This window comes from Sceloporus occidentalis, unplaced genomic scaffold (genome assembly GCF_023333645.1).
Source record: "Sceloporus occidentalis isolate IW3139 unplaced genomic scaffold, rSceOcc1.0.p SCAF_7, whole genome shotgun sequence".
Classification (NCBI taxonomy): domain Eukaryota; kingdom Metazoa; phylum Chordata; class Lepidosauria; order Squamata; family Phrynosomatidae; genus Sceloporus; species Sceloporus occidentalis.
The window spans coordinates 64,080,775-64,101,124 of NW_028316987.1; the positions used below are offsets into that span (position 1 = coordinate 64,080,775).

Genomic DNA, 20,350 nt, shown 5'->3' on the forward strand with positions numbered 1-20,350 from the left:
AGTAGATCATTCAAAATACAGTTATATGGAAAGGTGGGGGGGAGACAAAGGAAGCTGTCTTCATCAAGTCAGCTTATTTGTCCATCTAGACATGTAGTATCTCTCCAGAATTTACATTAAGGCTGCAATCCTGTGCACACTTACCTAGGAGTAAGCTCATTAAATGCATCAGCATATTTTTATCAGTAAACATGTATACATTTTAAAAAAAAATAATTATTAGAAGATAAACAGATCAGTATGAAACAAAAGACCAATGCGCACACGCACGCGCACACACAATTGTTCAATACATGGGTTTCTTATTAATGTGTTCAAGCATATATATTCCCCAGTATTTTGCAGACCTATAGGTTTTCCAGTGTTTTATCTTAATCTTTTATAGGTAATGCCTTTATTCTTGCATATATTTTTGGTATATTAGAAAGAAACTAAGGGCAGAAATCCTTGTTTTCAGTTGTCACCTCCATCCCAGATGCCCAACTGAGTGCACAGTCCCACCCAGGAATTACTCTGATACATAACCAAATGGCCCCAGGCATACATAGTGCTATTCTTCCCAAAGGAACTTAAAACACTTTAGTATCTTTTAGCTACATTTCCATAAAATGGGTAGCAAAACCCACGAGGCTCTTGTATCTATTTTCAGATGAACCACAAAGAGTACATGAGAAATCCCAACTCACATCTGTTGCCTTTGGGAGTACTACTCTCCCCTGCTTACCATAAATACCCATGTATAAGTCGACTTCATGTATAAAGTGCGGGCAGGTTTGGGGCCAAAATTATGAATTTTGATATGACCCATGGATAAGTCAAAGATAAAATTTAGAGGCATATAACAAATGCTATAAAGGCCTTTCTAAGCAGCAGCAGCAGTAGCTGGTGCTGCTGCTGCTTCACCTTGGAGAAACCCTGAAAATAATTTTCAGGTTAAGGGAACCCCTGCTGAAATTTATTATATCTACAGTTCAAAAAATGCCCACCTCCAATCTCTTGCGAAACTTTTAGGAACCTCTTACAGACCCTTAGGATTCCAAGAAACACTGGTTGAGAAATCCTTTTTTAGGTATTAAAGTTAACTGTTTTAAAAGAAACTGATGAGACTATATTCAGTTGTAGTCAAACCTTGGGATAATCTGCTGAAATGAGTGGGACCTGTTAGTCCCAACTCAACAGTAAGTAGGACTTGTGCTGGATTTAGAACTCCTCTGTTAATAGATAGATCAGAGAATATCTTATACCAAATCAAACCATTGGACCATGTAGGTCAGTGATGTCTGCACAGACATGCAGTGGCTGTCCAGGCTTTCAACGATCAAAAGAGCTGGAAATATGTTGGGCTGTTGTTTTTTTAAATTAAAACCCATTCTCTGTACAGTACTTCCTTCTCCCTTTTAGAGTGGTCTCCAGGGATTCAGATATGAATGCAACCCTACTTGGAGATGCCAACAGTAATGCCTTCATGTGGAGGATGTTACTTTGTCACAGAACTACATTCTTCCCTTCTTTGTAGAAAGAACAAGATCAACATTCAATAAACAAATAAAGTTAGAATTATGTAAATATCTTTCTTAAAATCTGTTGAATCTTCAAGAGGGAAGTATGACACTGGCTCCCTGAATCTATTACATTTTTGACATTAAGATGCAATTAGCTTTGAAGATTAATTTAAACTTCTCAAAAGATATTTTTTTCTGAAAACATTTTTCGAGGCTCCCCCCTCAATATCACAGATATTTGCAGGTTTTTTTTCTTTGAATATTCTTCACCATTTTGTGTTTTTGTAGAAACGACGTCCCATGTGTTCTTTCAGTGTACCTTCTACAAGGATGATAAGCTAAATGTAATTTACCTCTACTAAAAAATAAACCAAGTAGAACCTATGAATGGTATCTGAAGTTCCTATTAGCAGATAACGATAGAAATGTTACTGAAGAAGTTGCAAAATTCATTTTGTCTGCCGTTAAGAGTCGGAAAGTAATGTGCCACAAATATTAAAAGTGAAGTAAAATAATTTGGACAAAAACTTATGGAAAAAAGGGTAATATGGTTTTCTGATGTTGCAATTAAACCTACCTATATATATTTGGAACTTGTTTTAAACCTATTTTTAGTGGAATTCATTGTACAATTGCAATATTATATTTATATGTTTGCTCAAATCTTTTATGTTATTATGTACCAATTCACTTTTATGTCTGCCTTTGGTGTGTTAACTGCAATAAAGGTGATTGATTGATTGATTGATTGGAAGCTGTGCTGTTCCTTTTGTTAATGGCATCTCTGGAGAAATTCTTGGATAACTTCTTTGAATGGACACATTCAGTAAAATGGCAAGTTTCCCCAAGATCTATGCACAAATAATGTGGTGAATTTTGAGAATCTTTATGTAAACAACCCTTTTTCCTTTTTTGACACTTTTGGCAATCACGCTTAAACATCTTCTACTTGTCTGAAGATAGAGTTCAAAGTGAATTTGGCTTCCTCTATCCCTCTGATGTTTCATATGCAATTTATATGAGGAGAAGGGAAGATGCTACTAATCTGTGGATCATCTGAAGATGATCATGTCTTAATTAACCAGTTATGAAGAATTTAGAATTACAGTTTGCCTTTTAAGATGTTTGTTATGGTAGTTATATATGTATCTTTCTAGGGTTTTTTAAAATCAATTAATGGTTTTACATGAAACAGAGAGAGAGAGAGAGAGAAATTTGAAGTTTGCAAGAGTACAATAGTTTGGATCAAACCTAGCGAGTGTGAAAATGAACAATGGAGGTATGTTTTCATTAGATTAGAAATATTATTCCTTAGAACTCAAGGTGCAAATTATGCTGTGGCATAATGTTTCTTTCAAGCACATAAGATAAAATTTGCATATCTAAATTGGATCAGGCTGAATGGGTTTCCCTGCTGTCTCATCCTCTCAGCTGCAGTCAGGCTTAAAAGGCCTGCAGGTGGATCCAAACAGTGATTTCAAGTCCATTTCCAAGAGCCTTACTCCAATAAATAATTATAGTAGCTTTATATTGATTTCTTGGTGTGAACGTCAGCACTATTTTTTTTCCTCCCATATGCCACATCCAAAGCTAATTTGAATGGTAATTGGAAATTTAAATAGTTTTCACTGATTTTGTTCTTAGGAAAACTGTTTCAGCTAACTCAATACATTCTTTTGTTTTTATTTTGTTTTTCTCCTTTGAAGTGTGTGGCTGTGCATACATGGTTGCAAAGTAATAGGCCTTTGATCCAAAGTGAGAATCTATCCACATCTATCTATCCTCTTTTTCAATGTTAAAATGGAGTTAGGCTAAGCATGGTGTTCTGCAGCTTTCCACAAGCAGATGTTGCCATACTTTTTGCATTATGACTCCCATTAGCGACTGTCACTACAACCAGTGATCAAGGATGATGGCAGTTGCAGTCCCAGATGTCTGGCGAATAGTTATATCACTAGAGACAACAACAACAACAACAACAACAGGCTAGAGAGACCCTTTTTCAAATCCACACTCAGCCACAAAGCTCACTATGTGTCTGTGTGAGTCAGTTCCCAACTCTTACCTTTACCTACCTTGAAAGACTGTTGTTAGGATACAGTGTCTGGTTGCAGGGAAAACCATCTACAATGTCTTAAGCTCCATGTGGAAGAGGTGAAAATATAATAAATCAGGCTGCCTCCACACTGCAGAAATAATCCAGTTTGATACCACTTTAACAGCTATGGCCCAATGCTGTGGAATTCTGGGAAGTGTACTTCATTGTGGCACCAGAGTACTCTGACAGAGAAGGTTAAATGTCTCACAAAACTACAATTCCCAGAATGCAGTGCATTGTGGACATGATCCTATTAGGTATCTATGCTGGTGTAACTTTGCTGCACCCAACCTACATGAGAGTAAAAGGACAGTGGGGCACAGTTGAAGCTACAAGAAGCCTGTTTCGCCAATGCTTGGAAAGTTGCTTCTAGGCAGGGGATAGGTGATTTTGCAAGCCCGCCTTCCCAGAGCACTTTTAGCCTTGAGGGCCCAGACCTTCCCTGCCCCAAAGTCCTGCCACCCCCAAAAAAGATGGGTTGGCAAACCAGGGAGACTGAAGAATAGCTCTGGGTGCACAAAGAGTTGACAATTTCTCAGCAGTAGCAGTGGCAGTAGTGATATGGTATTGTGCCTTTGGAAAATGGCTGTGTCAATAAGCTTTTCTGTTACATGAATTACTACAGGACTTCAATGTGGTATTTTTCACCTTTTATGGAATTTAAGTGTTCTAGATACTCTTCTGAAATAAACAAAAAGAAACCAAGGTATCAAAACTGTAGTACAGTGGGCTCTTGGTATCCACTGGGGTTTGGTTCCAGGGTCCCCCGTGGGTACCAAAATCCATGGATGTTTAAGTCTCATTAAATACAATAGAATATTCAAATGGTATACCTTATATAAAATGGCAAAATCCAGGTTTGTTTTTTGCATTTTTAAAAATATTTTCAAGCTGTGGATAGTTAAATAAATGATAAAGAATCCGTGGATATGGAGGGCTGACGGTATCTTAGTATGTGCTGTGCATATGTATATGTGTGTAGTTGAACTACAAGTGGCATTTAAACTCACAGTAAAAAAAAGATATCTGTCCAAGGTGCTGATGCTGGAGTATTAAAGAAGGACAGGGATTTACAAACCTCAGAGCTTACCTAATGCAAGGAGAAAAGTTTGAGCTATCATCCTTAAATCAAATTTTAGATTTCGAAAGCAGAAATTTTAGATTTTAGAAGGCAGAAATTTTAGATTTAAAAGGCAGTACGGAGTGTCACTGTAACAATGACGTTGTCCCATGTACACGGGTGCCGCCATTGTGACGTAAGCACTGCATGTTGTCTGCACGGTGCCACATGTTGCTTACCTTGTGAGTGCGCCATTGCCGCACTCGTGGCATCTACCCTGTGGCGCAAAAAGAGCCCCCTTTTTCTGGGTTCTTTTTACTCCGGAGGGAAGCCACACGGTTTGGCAGCTGTGGCTTCCCTCTGGAGGGAATTAGGCAGCCCCTTTGGAGTGGTCTGTACTATGCCATAATTAGCCATCTCAATCAGAGAGCTCTAGTGTCATAATAAATTAGAATTTCCAGGATTCCCTAGCAGTGAGCCAAGGCAGTTAAAGCAGTCTCAAACTGGATCATTTCTGCAGTGTATTTTGGACTAGAGAAATACTTGGCAGAACCACGATGTACTAAGGCTAGGCTGTTATCACACAACCTTTCTGATGCTTATTATTTTGCCTGCAAAAGTGGTATTTGGAAGCAAAATGAAATTGTAATTGACATTCTGGGAGGAAATAATATTTAGGTCAACTTTGAAAATCAAGTTTCCTGTAGATACTTTCACTGAACAGAAACGAGCTTTGATTTAACCGTTCACACAGAGCAATCCCTGGCATACACCTCTTGCATTTCCTTCAGTGTAAGAGGTGATGGAGAATTGTGGAAGATTGGAGAGGGCATATTAAACCCCCAGGAGAACTTGGAGGGCTGCACCTCCATGTTACCCACTCCTGAAAATACATATATACATACAAATCAGAACTTTTTTGGGGGGGTTCCCAAGTGCAGTAAAGGGGGTCTTGAAATAAATTTCAGGTTTCAGGGAACCCCCGCATAGGTTCTTTAATGCCTATGGTTTAAAAAGGGTTCTATTTTTCCCCCCAGTTACAGTCTCCTGCAGACCTGTTGTGAAATGATAGCTATCCAGGGAACCCTGATTGAGGCACCCTGCCCTAGTGGATATTTTGGATTTCAAAAGTTTTGATTTTATTCTGATTTTTTTTTTAAAAAAATGAAAATAAATTGAATTTTGGGGAAAATCTTTGGAAAAATGCATTAAAAAATCTCTTTTGGGATATGCAAGGCCACCAAAAGTGATGGAAATGTACTCCTCATCACTTAGAGGTCATGTTTGGGCATTTTAGAGCAACAGTTTTTTCAACCCTGGCGGCGGGGGTTTGGAGGTCACAAAAACGGAGAAGCTTCCCAGTCACCACATCTGATGTGGAACTGAGGTCCCTGACCACATAGGTGTGGCCAGGCACACCATTTCCGCATCAGATGAGTTGACTGAGGGGCTTCTCAGGTGGACCAACCACCAGAAAGGTAAGGAGCGATGTGCTGGCCCCAAGTCCTGGGTCAGTGTGAGGACAGGTGTATGAATGCCTGCCTGGGGCAGGCACTAGCCTGTGTGAGCACCTTGGCCAGGATACCATGGGCTGAGCCCATGGTATCTGCTCATGCCCCACATTGAGTAGGATTGAAAAATCCAGGAATGTATGAAATAATTAATGCCAAAAAAGAGAGAAAAAGAATAAGAAAGAAAAAGAAGAAGAAAATGGGTGTTGAGAAGGAGCATGAAGTGGCAGGAGGTATCTTAGTGGTATTCTGGAGGTACTTCTAGTCATCAAGAATAGCGAGGAAAGAAAGATGAGTCATTTCATGGCGGTGGATGTTTTTTTCCAGGTAAGTAAGTAGTATTGTTGGACTGAAGATCATATATTGAGATGTATGACTAGACAGACAAAGAGGATGTGATCATGGTAGGTTTTTATGGGTAGTTAACATGTTAATTGATATTGTTCACCCAGTCAGTTGACTGACATGCAATCCTACCAATTATCAAGTAATGATTTGTTAAAGTGACCTTCAATTTTTGTGTGTGTGTGTGTGTTTTTCTGGCTATGTGGCCATGTTCTGGAAGAGTTTATTCCTGATGTTTCACCAGCATCTGTGGCTGGCATCTTCAGAGAATGCAGACATGGATGTGAGTGGGGTATATATATTGTGTGACCCCCAGAACACGGCCAGATAGCCCGAATAACCCACAAAACCTACGGATGCCATCTGTGAAAGCCTTTGACATCACATTGACCTGTATTTTCCTTGTATTTTCTTGACACATGAGATAAAAAATTTTATAGCCATACAGGTTGAGTTTCCTTTTTCTGGAATTCCGAAACCTGAAATACTCCAAAAACCAAAATCTTTTTTCATGAGTGGCTGAGATAGTGATGCCTTTGCTTTCTGATGGTTCAATGCACACAATTGTTTTTAAAATACTGTATAAAATCTACCTCCAGGCTATGTGTATAATGTGTATATGAAAAAGAAATAATTTTTGTGTTTAGATTTGGGTCCCATCTTCAAGAGGTATCTCATAATGTACATATTTACAAATACAGGTATTCCAAAATCTCCCCTCTCAAAAAAAAATCTGAAACTCAAAACATTTCTGGTCCCAAGCATTTTGGATAAAGGAGACTCATTGTGTATTATGTTTCCCTTTTCTTCTTCTTTCCTTCTTCTTTTGCTCCATGGGGGGACATTTTGCCATTAGCTAGTTCATGGGTCGTTATGCTCATTATGGAAATAAATTTACAAAAAGTTAATTAAAATGGGAGTAACTAATTTACCATAAGAATGTTAAATACTTTGCAAGTTGTATAATTTTCTTTGTATTATAGCAATATGAATGTGTACAGATGTTTGGATAAAGCATTTGTTGTGCTGTAGCAATGCTAATTATTCTCAGCATGCTCTGGTTCTGTCAGATTGTGAGAAAAGCACAACAGAAATAGCTGCATGTTTCAAGAATTAAAATACAATTAGCTAAAAACTGAATCACATATAGAGAGCATGGACTTTTTGTTCTAATAAGGCAAAAGACACTGAAAAGGAACATTACAGAAGCTGAAAACTGGAGGTGAAAAACAATATTTTGTATTTATGTCAGGTTTCTGCATTTTGCAATTACACTTTTCAGGTGATTAACAGATAAAAGTCTCTTTTTAAAAATACCAGAGGAATGACTAATGATTCATTCTCAAGTATTTAAATGCAGCCCCCCCCCCCCATGAAAAGCCAGCTTTAGTCAGTAATATCAGAGTATGTACATAGGAAAGGATGTTGGAGACAAGACGGAAGTTACTGCAAAATTGATTTTTAAAGATGGTCTCCTCCTGGTATACTTTTTGGATTCTTTTCTGGCAAGAGAAAGAGGATGGAGAAAACCCACCATGTCAGTAATAATTAAATGTAAAGGCACCTCTGAGCTGAGCAGGTGGTTCAGCAGCAACTTTTGGAAGTGCAATGTGGGAGGGATTAAATGGAGAGAAATTCTCTATGAATGAGAAATCATAGTAGATGATCTCTGACTGGGAGAGCATCAGGTGGCCAGATTAATAGGCTACTGCTGCTGCTGCTTCATGATGCCAGGTTGGGGAAGAGAGGTGATTGCGGAGGAATATATTGCATAATATATATCACAATATAAAAAAACAACCAGTGTGGCATAGTAGTTTGGGTGTTGGTTGAACTATGACTCTGGAGAACAGGGTTTGAATCCTGGCTTAACCATGTAAAAACCTACTCAAGTTACACTTTATAAGCCTCAGAGGATGGCAGTGGCAACCTGCAACTGAAGAAACATGCCAAGAAAAACCCGGGATAGGTTTGCCTTCGTGTTTCCATAACTTGGAAAGGACTTAAAGACACACAACAACATCATACCCTCTGTATCCATGTATTCTACATCCATGGATTTAACCATGCACAGCTTGAAAATATTCCAGAAACATTTCCAAAAAGCAAACCTTGATTTTGCCTTTTTATATAAGGGATCCCATTTTACTGCTCCATTGTATATAATGGGACTTGAGCATCCAGACATTTTGATATCCATGAGGGCTCTGGGACCAAACACCAGTGGTTACCAAGGGCCCACCTTGTATGTATATGCGTGTGTGTGTGTGTGTGTAGAAACAGAGCGAGAGAGAGAGAGAGAGGAGGAGAAAGAATGACTTGCACACATACCTTGCACATCATGGAGTCTTTCCACACTGCACAAATGATTCTACTTCTACTGCCATAGCAATCTCTTGTGGAATACTGGGATTGGCATTTTAGAGAGGGTTATTTAGAATTCACAACCAGAGAACTCTAGAGCTTCTTCAGATAAGAAACCCCAGGATTACATTGGATGTAGTCATGGCAGTGAAAGTAGAACTGTAACACTACGACTGTGTAGTTTGAAAGGGCCCCTAGCTGGGCAATTGCTGCACTTGTAGCAGGGATTCTGTTGCAGCAGGTCCAACCTGCCCTTGCAGAAGCCCTGGCTTTCTAACCAACTCATCATTTCCAAGAATGCAGAAGTGCAGTCTTCAAGAGGGTAAGTTGGTTAAGAAGCCAGGAGCCTCTTTCTTCTGAACTTTTCTCTTTTCTGGGTCTCTTTGGCTGTCCAGAGAAAGAGACAAAACAGAAGTTCCTTTTCCACCCTCAGCAACCTGATAAAGAGCCCTCCTCAAAAAGATAGGTGCACACAAATCTCTTCTTGATGCTGTGGGCTAGGGGAAATTTAGTGACAGAGTGCAACAGGGTCATGGAACAAGGGTTGCCTGCTTCAAGATTAAAGTGACAAAGTAGCTGTAATGTGTGTCCTATAGTAAATGATATATTCATATTTTTTGATGGACCTCTATTGTTTAGGTCCAGTCTGAAGGATAAGGAATGGTTATCTAGAAAAGCTCATAGACAGAATGGTAAAATAACAACCGAATGGTCATTTATTTTCTAGGATTTTTCAGAAAGAGTTTCTAAAAATACAAGAGGTAGGAGAATGGCATTTCCTCCTTGAATTCCAGGAGGACATTAACATTAAGTTTGATTGATATGTACACATTGCTATAAATATGATGTTTTCTTTAGTATTTTATACTTTACATTCATATATCAGTGCTGATGGCAAGTGGTTGGCGTACCTGTTCATATTTATGTCCTTTGTCTTTGCCATTCATTTTCTTAGCTAGATAATGATGATAGGTTTGTGGCCACCACATGCTGCTGTTGCTGCTCAGCAAATTCAAGCATTACATGAACAGTGCAGCAGTCATAATGAACATTCATCACTGTATAATGGTGAAGGTACCTTGCTTCATTGAATGGCATCATAGAGAATGGATTTATGTTTTCCAGAAAAATGTTCAGAAGCAATGGGTGATGTGTTAAGATCAAGGTTATCTATTGTATCTCAAGAGATGAACTCCTTGCCACTCCTGATTCATTAAGAACAGTCCCTCATTGTTGGCAATAAGAGAAGCAGAGGATTGCTTTATTAAAATTAGTAATGAAGTCAGCTGTCATTATAGGGTTCCACAACAGCACTAATTTGCATCCTTATAAGTGTCACATCTTCTTAATATTCATTTGATCTATGATAGGCTAGTATGAATTACTATATCACAGTACTCTTCTATAGATTTTTTTTTAGTGTACCAGTTTTGTTCAGTATATCATAGTGACAGTATATATAAACAAGTCCTGTAATTGGGTCATGTCTTTCTGCAAAGATTTAGTTCATGTTGTAGAAAAAGAAACAAGAAAGAAAGTTGATATTTTAATGATGTGCAAAGAAAATAATATATAGGTACAGTTTAAAAGAGAGAGAGAGAGAGAGAGAGAGAGAGAGAGAGAGAGAAGGATAACAACAAAAATGAGATTCCCACTCCTGGAACCTTTGTTGTAAATTAGAGAGGAATAGAACAAGAAGCTGGAAAGCATGTATTCACAGCAGAAGAATGGAAGGAGACAAAGTTCCACATGCTGTGTGATGGTCCCAAAACGTTATTTCTTATAAACTTCAGCACGTTTTGGCCTTATCACCAATTGGCCTTCTTCAGGGGCAAATATCAGAAATGTTTGAAGTTGCAGTTTGCACTTTCATTCAGATTTGACCCTTTGAAGTTCCCTCCTTCTGTTATTCAGAATTATTATTATTATTATGATTATTATTATTATTAATATAGTGCTGTAGATTTGCACAGCGCTGTAATACAAACAATAAGTAGATAAGAGTAAACCTGCATATGGTGTACAATCTAAGGGGATGTACACTTTGAATGAGAACACAGACTGCAATTCCAGAAATTTCTGATATTTACTCCTGAGGAAGGCCAATTAGTGATAAGGCTGAAACCCATGGGTTTTCTTAAAGAAATAAAAGCTTTTGGACCATCACGCAGCATGTGGGACTTTGTCTTTTTCCATTCTTTTACAGCAGAATTAGAGAGAACATTTCAGGTGAAGGTTAAAACCCAAGAATGGAGATCCTGCAGCCACTGTGGTGCTCTGCCTGTACAGGGTATTGTAGCACTGGTGTGTGAGTGATATATTGGCAAAGTACAATCATGGAGGCTGCCCTATACATGCCCCCTTCACCCCATGCCTCCCTGTTGGACTTTCTGGTTTGTGTATATTGTGTATACATTTGTGTTGGGGCATTTATATGCAGCAGTGAAGATGTACATTTTTGCCTTGAGTCAGACTATCCCAGCTTCTTTTTGCTCTATTTTTTAGACCTAGAGTGTGGCTTCTATCCAGTTCACCTGTTTTGGAGGTGTACATCATCTAAACTCTCTACCTTAAAAGTGGGCAGAAACCCCTTTATTTTGATTGTGTATTCCACCCCTAAGTCTACAAAAGCTTGTGCTACAACTTATTTCTCTCAGTTAGTCTCAAAGGTGTTACAAAATCCTTTTGCAAACCATAATAAGATATCAGTCCAGAATCTCTTCTGAAATGAATATTAAGAGATCAACAACATGATCTGTTAAATTATTTGTTTGTTGGAATCTGACATTTTTCAGAAATGCAGCCCTGGGGTGGGTGGAATCTGGGTATCCTCTTTGTCTGGCATGCATATAAATAGTTAAATTTCCTTGTGAATATTTTATGAACTTTAGTTTAGGCTGATCTCTGCTCAAGGGAAGCCCACAACTGGAAGGGGAAGAGAGAATTTACCGTCTACATGTAATTTATTGATGTGGGTAGAACTTCTGTATGAATATTATAACTACTCAGGATGCATTTATCTTCTCTGGGAAACAAAGGATAGAAAATCAAAAGAAAATTCTCCCTTTGATATAATGAGAAGACCCACTAAATAAGTCCTGTCTTAAATATGGTCAAGTATGACACCTAGAGGACATTTGGTTAACATTTATTAGTTTGTTAGGGTATTTACTGGACAATTTAATATGTTCAGTAATAACTAACTGATTTAAAAGCTCGAAGTGACTACAGTATTTTCACATTTAAAATGCAATCACCATATATATAGTCTTAAAATAACTTTTAAAAACCCTCACCATCATTAAAACATGTTTATACAATTCAGTTGATATAATAGGATAATATCATGCAAACCATGTTAAAAGTTGAGCATCACTTGGAAATGACTGCTACTCAAAAAATTCTAATGCAGTTTTCCAACAGGCTGTGAAATGTGATTGGTATCAGAGAAATCAGTGTAAACCTATGTTGGGTCAAAAGTGAAAAGTGATACCTTTTTAAGTGTCTCACCATCTGATCCTTCCCACAGTGTTGAACATGAAACACTCCAAGTAAGTGTGCCCTAGAATTCTACCTTAATCATTCAGGAAGATAAGAACCAGCAGAATGAGGCTGTAGTGTTGCATAAAAGCAAAACTCAACCTAATTTAGAAAAAGAAAAGACTGGAACTACAGCAGCACTGAAAACTTATTTCAGTCTATGGATTGAATATGGTGTTTGTTTATGGGGCATATTTACTGGAAAAATGCTGTAATCGTGGGAGCATTTACTTCTAACATGGTCTTACATCCCATTGTTTCTGCTATCTGCTGCAGATTCAGCACTATTTTCTTCTTTCTAGTTACTGTTACCTTTAGTTACAGGAAACACATTATAAAGTAGTTTTAAAATACGAAGCCATGTTAGGAAGGACAAAAAAAGAGGAAGGGGAGATAAAGGGGGGGGGGATGTAGCAATACTTTTAAGACTAACTGGTTTTTATTTTAGCATGAGCTTTCATGGATATAAACCACTTCTTCAAATGCAGTACTGATGTACTACATGAACTGTTTGAATGAGAAAATGGATTCCTGGTAACAATTTTTAAAAAGGCTTGCAATCAGGGATCTCATAGTGAAGATGATGATACTGGAAGTCTATGTATAATGTATATTTCAAGTCTATGTATAATGCTGCATGAGGATAACATTAAGGATACTTTAAATAAATTAAAAAAGGAGCAGTGCTTACCAGTTCAGACACATAGACAATCCAAATTAATTATATGTATAAATGCCAGGATATCTATCACAATACAAATGTAACAAATCAGATTTAGCAATGTGATGAAGCCACAGCTGGAGTATGAAAGCATCTGAGTATGATGTGATCAACATAAATGAGGAGTGAACAGTGAGAAGTTGCCAAACATCATGCTTCTTTACAAAAAATGTTGAAATACACTGTATAATGAATTATTTCAGCCCTCTCCTAGTAGTATCCATATTTGCTTGTCTGTAACCAGCAGTTGTTTTAGTACATCCATGTTTTATCTTTCTGGCCATTTCAAGCTGGAAACCCCTTGACAGTGTGAAGAGTCATGAATCAGCACATAACACACATGGCAGTTAAATATACTGTATAGCGTACCTGTTTGGTATTTTACCAGTCACTAGACCCAGTGTATGAGCATTTGCAGTGGTGACATAGTCATGGCTTTTGGGCCCCTTGGGTCTAATATATCTTAGATAAAAGAAGCATGAAGTCCCATGAACAAGATACAAGCCAAGTTGTAATCATGAGTTGCTGCTTCATTGGCTAGTGAGGTAGGAAGGATAGTGTGATGTCACAATGGGATACGTTGGCTGGTCAATGACATAAGGTTACATCTGTCATCACTACTACTATGAGAAAAAACAGATCATGATTTGTTTTCTGAAGCAGGTATTTCCCCCTGGTTATTCTTTGCTGTAACATCTGTGTATAATCTCTTTATTGTATGGACAATTCCAAAGAAAAGTAGTTGGCTTGTCAGTCAAACTGGAAGCAACATGGACAGATGTTCTTTTTAAATTATATGACTGCAGAAAGACTGTAAGGGGTATTCTTTCTCTCCCCCTCCCCTTTAATGTACTCATATTATGCCATGAAAATTAGATGTTTTGAATGCTCTTGATGGGATTTAATTTTTGCAGCACTAGTTTATGATCTGGAGTGATGATTTTTCTGATTTTCTATCTTAATATTGGCATGTTTAAATTACATGGCAATTCATTCTACATGATGAATCCCTTAAGTTAAGTGAATGCATCCAATATTTATTGAAATATGAGTTTATACTACAATATATGTTTCAGCATTTTATGGCTCTTTAAACAGATCTGCTTCAGATAATGCTAGTACACATAATGTGTGGTTATATATATGTGTGAAACTTCAACAAAGACATTTGTTGAAAACACAGAGAACACATTTTGCTAGGATTCTTAGTAAAGCTAACAAATCCTCTCCCTGCTGTTTAAACAGGAGTCTTGTTTAATAATAGAATATGATATAGTTCAGTGACAGAGCACATGCTTTGCATGCAGAAGGTCCCAGATTCAGTCCATGGCATCTCCAGGTAGGTTTAAGGAAAGAAGCATGCCTAAGATCCTGTCAACAGTGCTAGGGTAAGAAAGCTACCTGTGGTCCTATGTTTGATCTGAGGGCACATTAGGTGGTCTCCACTTTGTTCTGTCTTTTGAAGAGTACTGAGAAAGTTCCTCACTGACCATAGTAAGCCTAGAGTTTCCTGATGTTTCCAAGATTCTTCAGTATAGGCTGGAGAAATTGAAAGCCTATTTCCCCATGTTCCCTATATAAAGCAGAGGGAGGAAAAATACAAAATGGCTGCTGAAGAATAGAGTGTCCAAGGAGAAGAAAGACGACCAAGGAATCTTTTGAAAGTCAGTTCAAGAAACCTCAGATGAGGATGTCAGTAAGGACAATACTACAGAGAGCTACTGTGATCTGAATTATGAGCAGAAAGTATCAAACAAATGGCAGTATTCAAGACAGAGTAGCATATTTGTATGTATGGAGAATGAGAACATACATTGGGTAAAAGTGTTGAAGTAAACTATAAAGCTGTGTTTGTATTAAACCAACTGTTATTAACCCTGGGATACTGTGTATTTTGGATTATGATCAGATATTTGCTCAGGTATCGATTCACTAAATAGTTTGCTTTCTCTGATCCTTAGTCCCATATTGAATACATAATAATGATATAGCTCTAGTCAGCAGCTATCAAGAAAATGAGAAAAACTGCACATAAGTACAGTACTAAGTTGCTACTGTTACTGTGGTTCTTGCTGCTACTAGTATATGAAAAGTAGTATAGCTTTTGTAGTATAGGAGCCATCTCCTTATATACTTCTGCCATGCCTCTCTGGAAGTCAGAAATCTGACATCACATGGGAAAAGTTGACAATCGTGTTCCTTCTCATTATAGCTTCACACCTAGCACAAACTGAGGGAACGTTTGGATGGGAAGAAAACCCCATGGCCTAAATCCAGTTGTGAGTCCCAAACTAGAATAGATTTGATCAAAGTCAGTGAGAATGTAATAAGTCAACATTTATCCTGGTTCTGTTGATTTCAGTGGTTCTGTTCTGGTTGTGACTCATAATTAGATTCAGCTCTAGTTTTCCAAACTCTGATTTTAACATACAGAACCATGAAAAATAATTTGATTCTAAGATTAAAGACGGAGGTCTCCTCCATGCTCCAAACTTTCTTGAGTTTAGGCTGTGATCCAAAGCTCATTGAAACCATGTAAATGCTTGTTTATATACAAATTATGGTTCTTTCAGTCTTTTTTTTTATCAGAAGCTTTTTAGAAATACATAGATTTTGGTATGGATGGCTAGTTTTTGAAGGGGAGAGGGATGTGAAAGCCCTTATATCACAACTGTGGAAGTATGGTATTTTATTGCAGAAGTGTCAGTGATTATGCTTCATTCCTTTAGCAAAATATTTTTGAATTCTGCCTCTGCACCCCATTGTAGCTCCTTGAACATTTAACAGCTGGTTTCTACTTCAAAATTCCCTGCTGAGACACTTTTTGCTCTTAAGTTCAAAAGCTCCCTCTGATTCAAAGCCATGTAAGGGCACAATACAGAGCCAGGATTAATAGTCACAGTGAAGCTCAGCTTCACATATTCATGCATTTAGATATTCAAGTACTGATCAAAGAAATGGGGCATTCACATTTCATTTGTGAATTCAAAAGAGACTCTTCATTTAAGCTAAATATATTTTTCAAAGTCAAAAGAACCTTTTGAATTTAGCCATTTTCATTAACTTCAGATTACACAAATGTAAGTGTTCATCCAAATAAATATTTGTACACAGTTTCAGGATTTGTACTGTGGCTGGTGCTTTGAGTCCTCAAGCAGGATGCTATACATTTTGTTAGGCTCATGGCTTTCTGTGTATCCCTTATCAACCTATAATCTCCTGATTGTTGCCTCTTTTTCAACAGCTGAGGAGCAGTAATCCACACTTGCTTATCTCTCTTAATCACAACCTCACAGTGCTAGGGCTTCCTGAGCCTTTAATTCCCTCTTAGAGGCATAACAGAGTGGAAAGTAAACAAAGACAAATTGGCAACCTTCAACATTGCTAATTTGCTCTGATGTCAGAATATTTAAATAGAGGAGGACCTGGGAATTATTTGATCAAGGCTGCTTTTAAACCCAGTGCTTGTGGAAAGGGATGAGTCTGGGAGGTTCTGCAAAATGACAGCCTTCCCAAGAGGCATGCTGAAGGTTTTCTCTTTCAAGAACAGCTAAAAAGCTTTAAAAACTGTTTTTTGTTTTTTTTAAAAAGTCTTACAATAGCTCTTCTCAGAACAGTTTTCCTATGTCTTTTCATTTCTGGATGTGCAGGCACATAGGCTAGTGTTGTCTTTTGTTTCAGTTCATTGTGTGTGTGTGTATTAAAATAATAATAATAGTATTCTCTGATTTAAAAGACGTAAACTTTTTGCCCATTTTGTATTCTTTCTAGCCTAGTACAGGTCTGTTAACACACACTGAAATCATTTTGTGTTTGCAAATATAATGAGTGGTAATTGCACCTCAAAATCACTTTGACTTGACTTGCAGTTTATATTGTGTGAACATATAAATTATTCAGCCTGGCAATATAGATGAGAATGCAGTTCATTCTCTCTCTCTCTCTCTCATTCTCTTTACATTCTTGATAGATGTAAAATGTTAGAACTACTGCCCCTTAGAAATACAGTTGCAAGATTAATTAAAATGCATGTATTTTTTAATGAGATACTTTATTACATCCATTCCTTCTTTGTACCCAGATAAGGAAAAAAAAAAAAACAACAACAACGAGTAAGTAACTCTTTACACACAGCAGATCTGTTTTAAACCATAGCAGCTCCATTTAAAAACATTTGGTGATATTTCTCTTTGTACTCAACTATATTTACCCAGTTTCATACTTAAGTGTCCCTATTTGCCTTCACTGCATGTTCAGTTTCTGCATCAGCTTTTTGATTGTCTGCAAACACGGTTCATTCCCCTCCTTTGATCCACTCCAAGTAATGTTGCTCTGTGCTACTACCATTGGCTTCAGCTCAACTAAGTGGGATTTAACCGGCTGGCAACTTGCTTTAAAAGGTGCAGAGAAGTAATTGGTGCTGAACAGCCTATCTCAAATGTGTGTTTGGTGATGCAAATGCCTGTGTGTTAGTCGAGATGTATAATTTTGGGAGAGGTATCCAACCCCTCCTCATCTAACATCTTGGTACACATGTGATTACTAGCATTTGGTTATTTGTGTTTCTTCTTCTTTCCTCCCCTCCCCTTTCCTCCTCTTTTCTCCCCGCCTCTCCACTCTCTCTCTTTCTCTCCAGCTGGTGTAAATGACTGCTGCTGCCTCCCAGACCAAGATAACCTGCTCAGTCAGCTGGAGCCCCCTGTGGACAGCTGTCTCTCTGTCTCTCAGCTGATGGAAACTGCTACTAACTGCTGAATGGGGGAGAGTGAAGTAACAACCACAGCACCAGCCACAGCAGCAGCACCAGCCGCAACGGCAAGCAAAGGCTCTATTGTTCCCTGGTGTTAAACAGCATCCCCCCCTCACTTCAACTGGCATGCACAATAGCTGGAAAGCCCTTTCCACGGAGCCCTCCCTGTGAAGAAATTCTGAACGAGGAAGAGCAATTACTCACACCAGGGTTATCTGTTGTGCTACAGATATTGTTTTTTATTTATATATATATGACACTGGAAGCCTGCTTTTGGAAGGCATGATGGGGCTGAGAGAGAGGAGTGCAACCTCATTCGGTGGTCCAGGGGCTTCAGCTCTTTCAAGCAAGTGCACTGCAGTTCTTCTGCTTCTCCTCTTTGGAATCTGGGGAGCTAGGACACAAAGTGAATTTGAAACTTCATCTGTCTATTTGTGGAAGATGGGTAAGTGAGGGAAAGGGGTGAGCTGCTGTTGTTGCCTTCACATGCATTTAGTATTGCTTGTTGATGTGTTTTTCTACTGTATACCTCCTGGATTATTTTAGAGGAGACTGTCTGTGCACATTTAATGACAGATGGCTTTCCAGACTGTCCTGTGATGATTTAACTTCTCTGTTGTTTTCTAATCGCCCTATACCCTGTGTTAATGGAGTGTTTGCTATGTGATTAAAGGGAGGGCAGATATCTATACAATCACATTGCTTCATAGTGCTTTAAGGATGTTAAAATTGCACAAAACAAGCTGAGATCCATTATACATTTTTCACCTATATTGTTGTAATACATTCAGTCCCCATGCAAAAGGAGTAGCTTTTTTAAAAAATGATTTGTTACATGGTATATGGGACATGTGAAAAGCCAAGGATTGATTAGATGAAATAATCCCAGAGTTGCCATCTCTCATCACTGAAGAGCCCCATAGCAAATAGGTTATATGGATCAGCATCAAACCAGATAGATGATTTCCTGGACTGTGGCACAAGGAGAGTAATGAGTCTGATTTCAAAGACTGTGAAGTCACTGTTGTGTTTGTTCTCAACTTTTCAATAAAAATCAATAATTTTATATGCGATTTTGCTACATTGATCTGCAGCCTTTTAATGGTAAGTTAGTGGCACTGCTGCATTTCTTGAAAGACTGTCATAAAAACTGTTCCCTGTTTCCAAGCTGCTACAGTCTTTTAAAAAATAAAAAGTCTAGATCTGTTGACTTGGAGTATTTCAGAGAGAAGCATCAACTCTCTAGTTGTGATAGGACCAAAGATAGTGGTGTTATTTCAGAAGAAGTTTTTATCGACAGATTTAACAATGTTAAAATGTGTAATAAGAAGGCTGTCGTTTGCTTATTTACTTGAGAGGTACTCCCCATTTAATAGTAGAAACCCACTGGGTAATCTTGGGCAAGTTACATTTTCTCAGCCTCAGAGGAAAGCAAAGGCAAGCCCCCTCCAAATAAATCTTGCTAAGAAAACCCCATGCTAGGTTTGCCTTAGGGTTGCCTTAAGTTGAAATGACTTGAAGGTAGACAATAACAAAGTCCCCATTTAATCCAGTGGGGTTTATTTCTGGTTAGACATGCATAGGACTGTGCTGTTAATGTGGGGTGGTCATGGTGGAAGAGCCTTGAAGGGATTGGGCTTTTTGCTGGTTGAAGAATCCTCTTGGCCGTTTTCCAAAGAGACAGATCAATTTACAATTACACTGATATCCTGCATTTTTAAAGACTACATCTATCCAGCAGCTGAACGCTGAGATTAAAGGGAAATTCAATTCAACTAGAATGTAGGCTCTCCCAGTAGGGAATCTGAAAGTGAAGAAAGACCCTCTATTGATGCATCTTGATTCTGAAACATCGATGACATAATGACAGAGTTACAGAGCTAAAGTTGGACTTATTGTTATCTTCTTTAGCTGGATTGTTTGCAGATTGAGTGTAAATTACTTATTTAAAAACATATTTAAAATTTCTTAAAGTCTTATTGTTGATGGTGCCATTATAGATATACTTACCTCTGTTAAGCAGCCACATAGCTAAGGAAAGTGATATTTTTGCCTGCACTGATTGAAAAGTATTCTGTAGAATATGCAACCCACTTGACCCCCAATAATTTATTGAATAGATTGTTTGATTTAGTAGCTGGTATACAGTATTAAATATCTATATAGAGGTTGGAATTGTTAATAATCATATTTAACAATGCACTTCATATTTAACAGTGCAGTTCTGTAAACAACGAGGAGTAGCCTAATTTAATTTGTTATTGAATAAATTAAATGTATTCTGTCTACATATCTGTGATTAAATGGTGCCTCATTTAGACAGCAGAAATCATTTTAGGGTTGAAGAGGCTTAGTATTCAGGATGTTACTATAAACTACAACATCTGTTATTCACAGGTATCTGCCACACTGTGATTTATTTAATATACACTTGATTTGTTTTTATCCCCTCTTCCTTC

At 37.9% G+C, this 20,350-nt stretch overlaps 1 protein-coding gene across 3 annotated transcripts in view; it reads left to right on the top strand.

Annotated features, from left to right (window-relative positions):
* Positions 1 to 20,350, top strand: part of LOC149309854 (thrombospondin type-1 domain-containing protein 7A-like) — a 358,854-nt gene that overhangs the window by 54,404 nt on the left and 284,100 nt on the right. For 2 of the 3 annotated variants that reach the window (XM_089533150.1, XM_089533151.1), the window contains exon 1: positions 17,768 to 18,336. The exons of the other annotated variant lie outside the window; for it this stretch is intronic. In XM_089533150.1, the coding sequence (XP_089389276.1) occupies positions 18,174 to 18,336 (163 nt within the window). In that variant the 5' untranslated portion in view covers positions 17,768 to 18,173. Of the gene's footprint in view, positions 1 to 17,767; positions 18,337 to 20,350 lie in introns of those variants that run through there. 3 annotated transcript variants of the gene reach the window in all.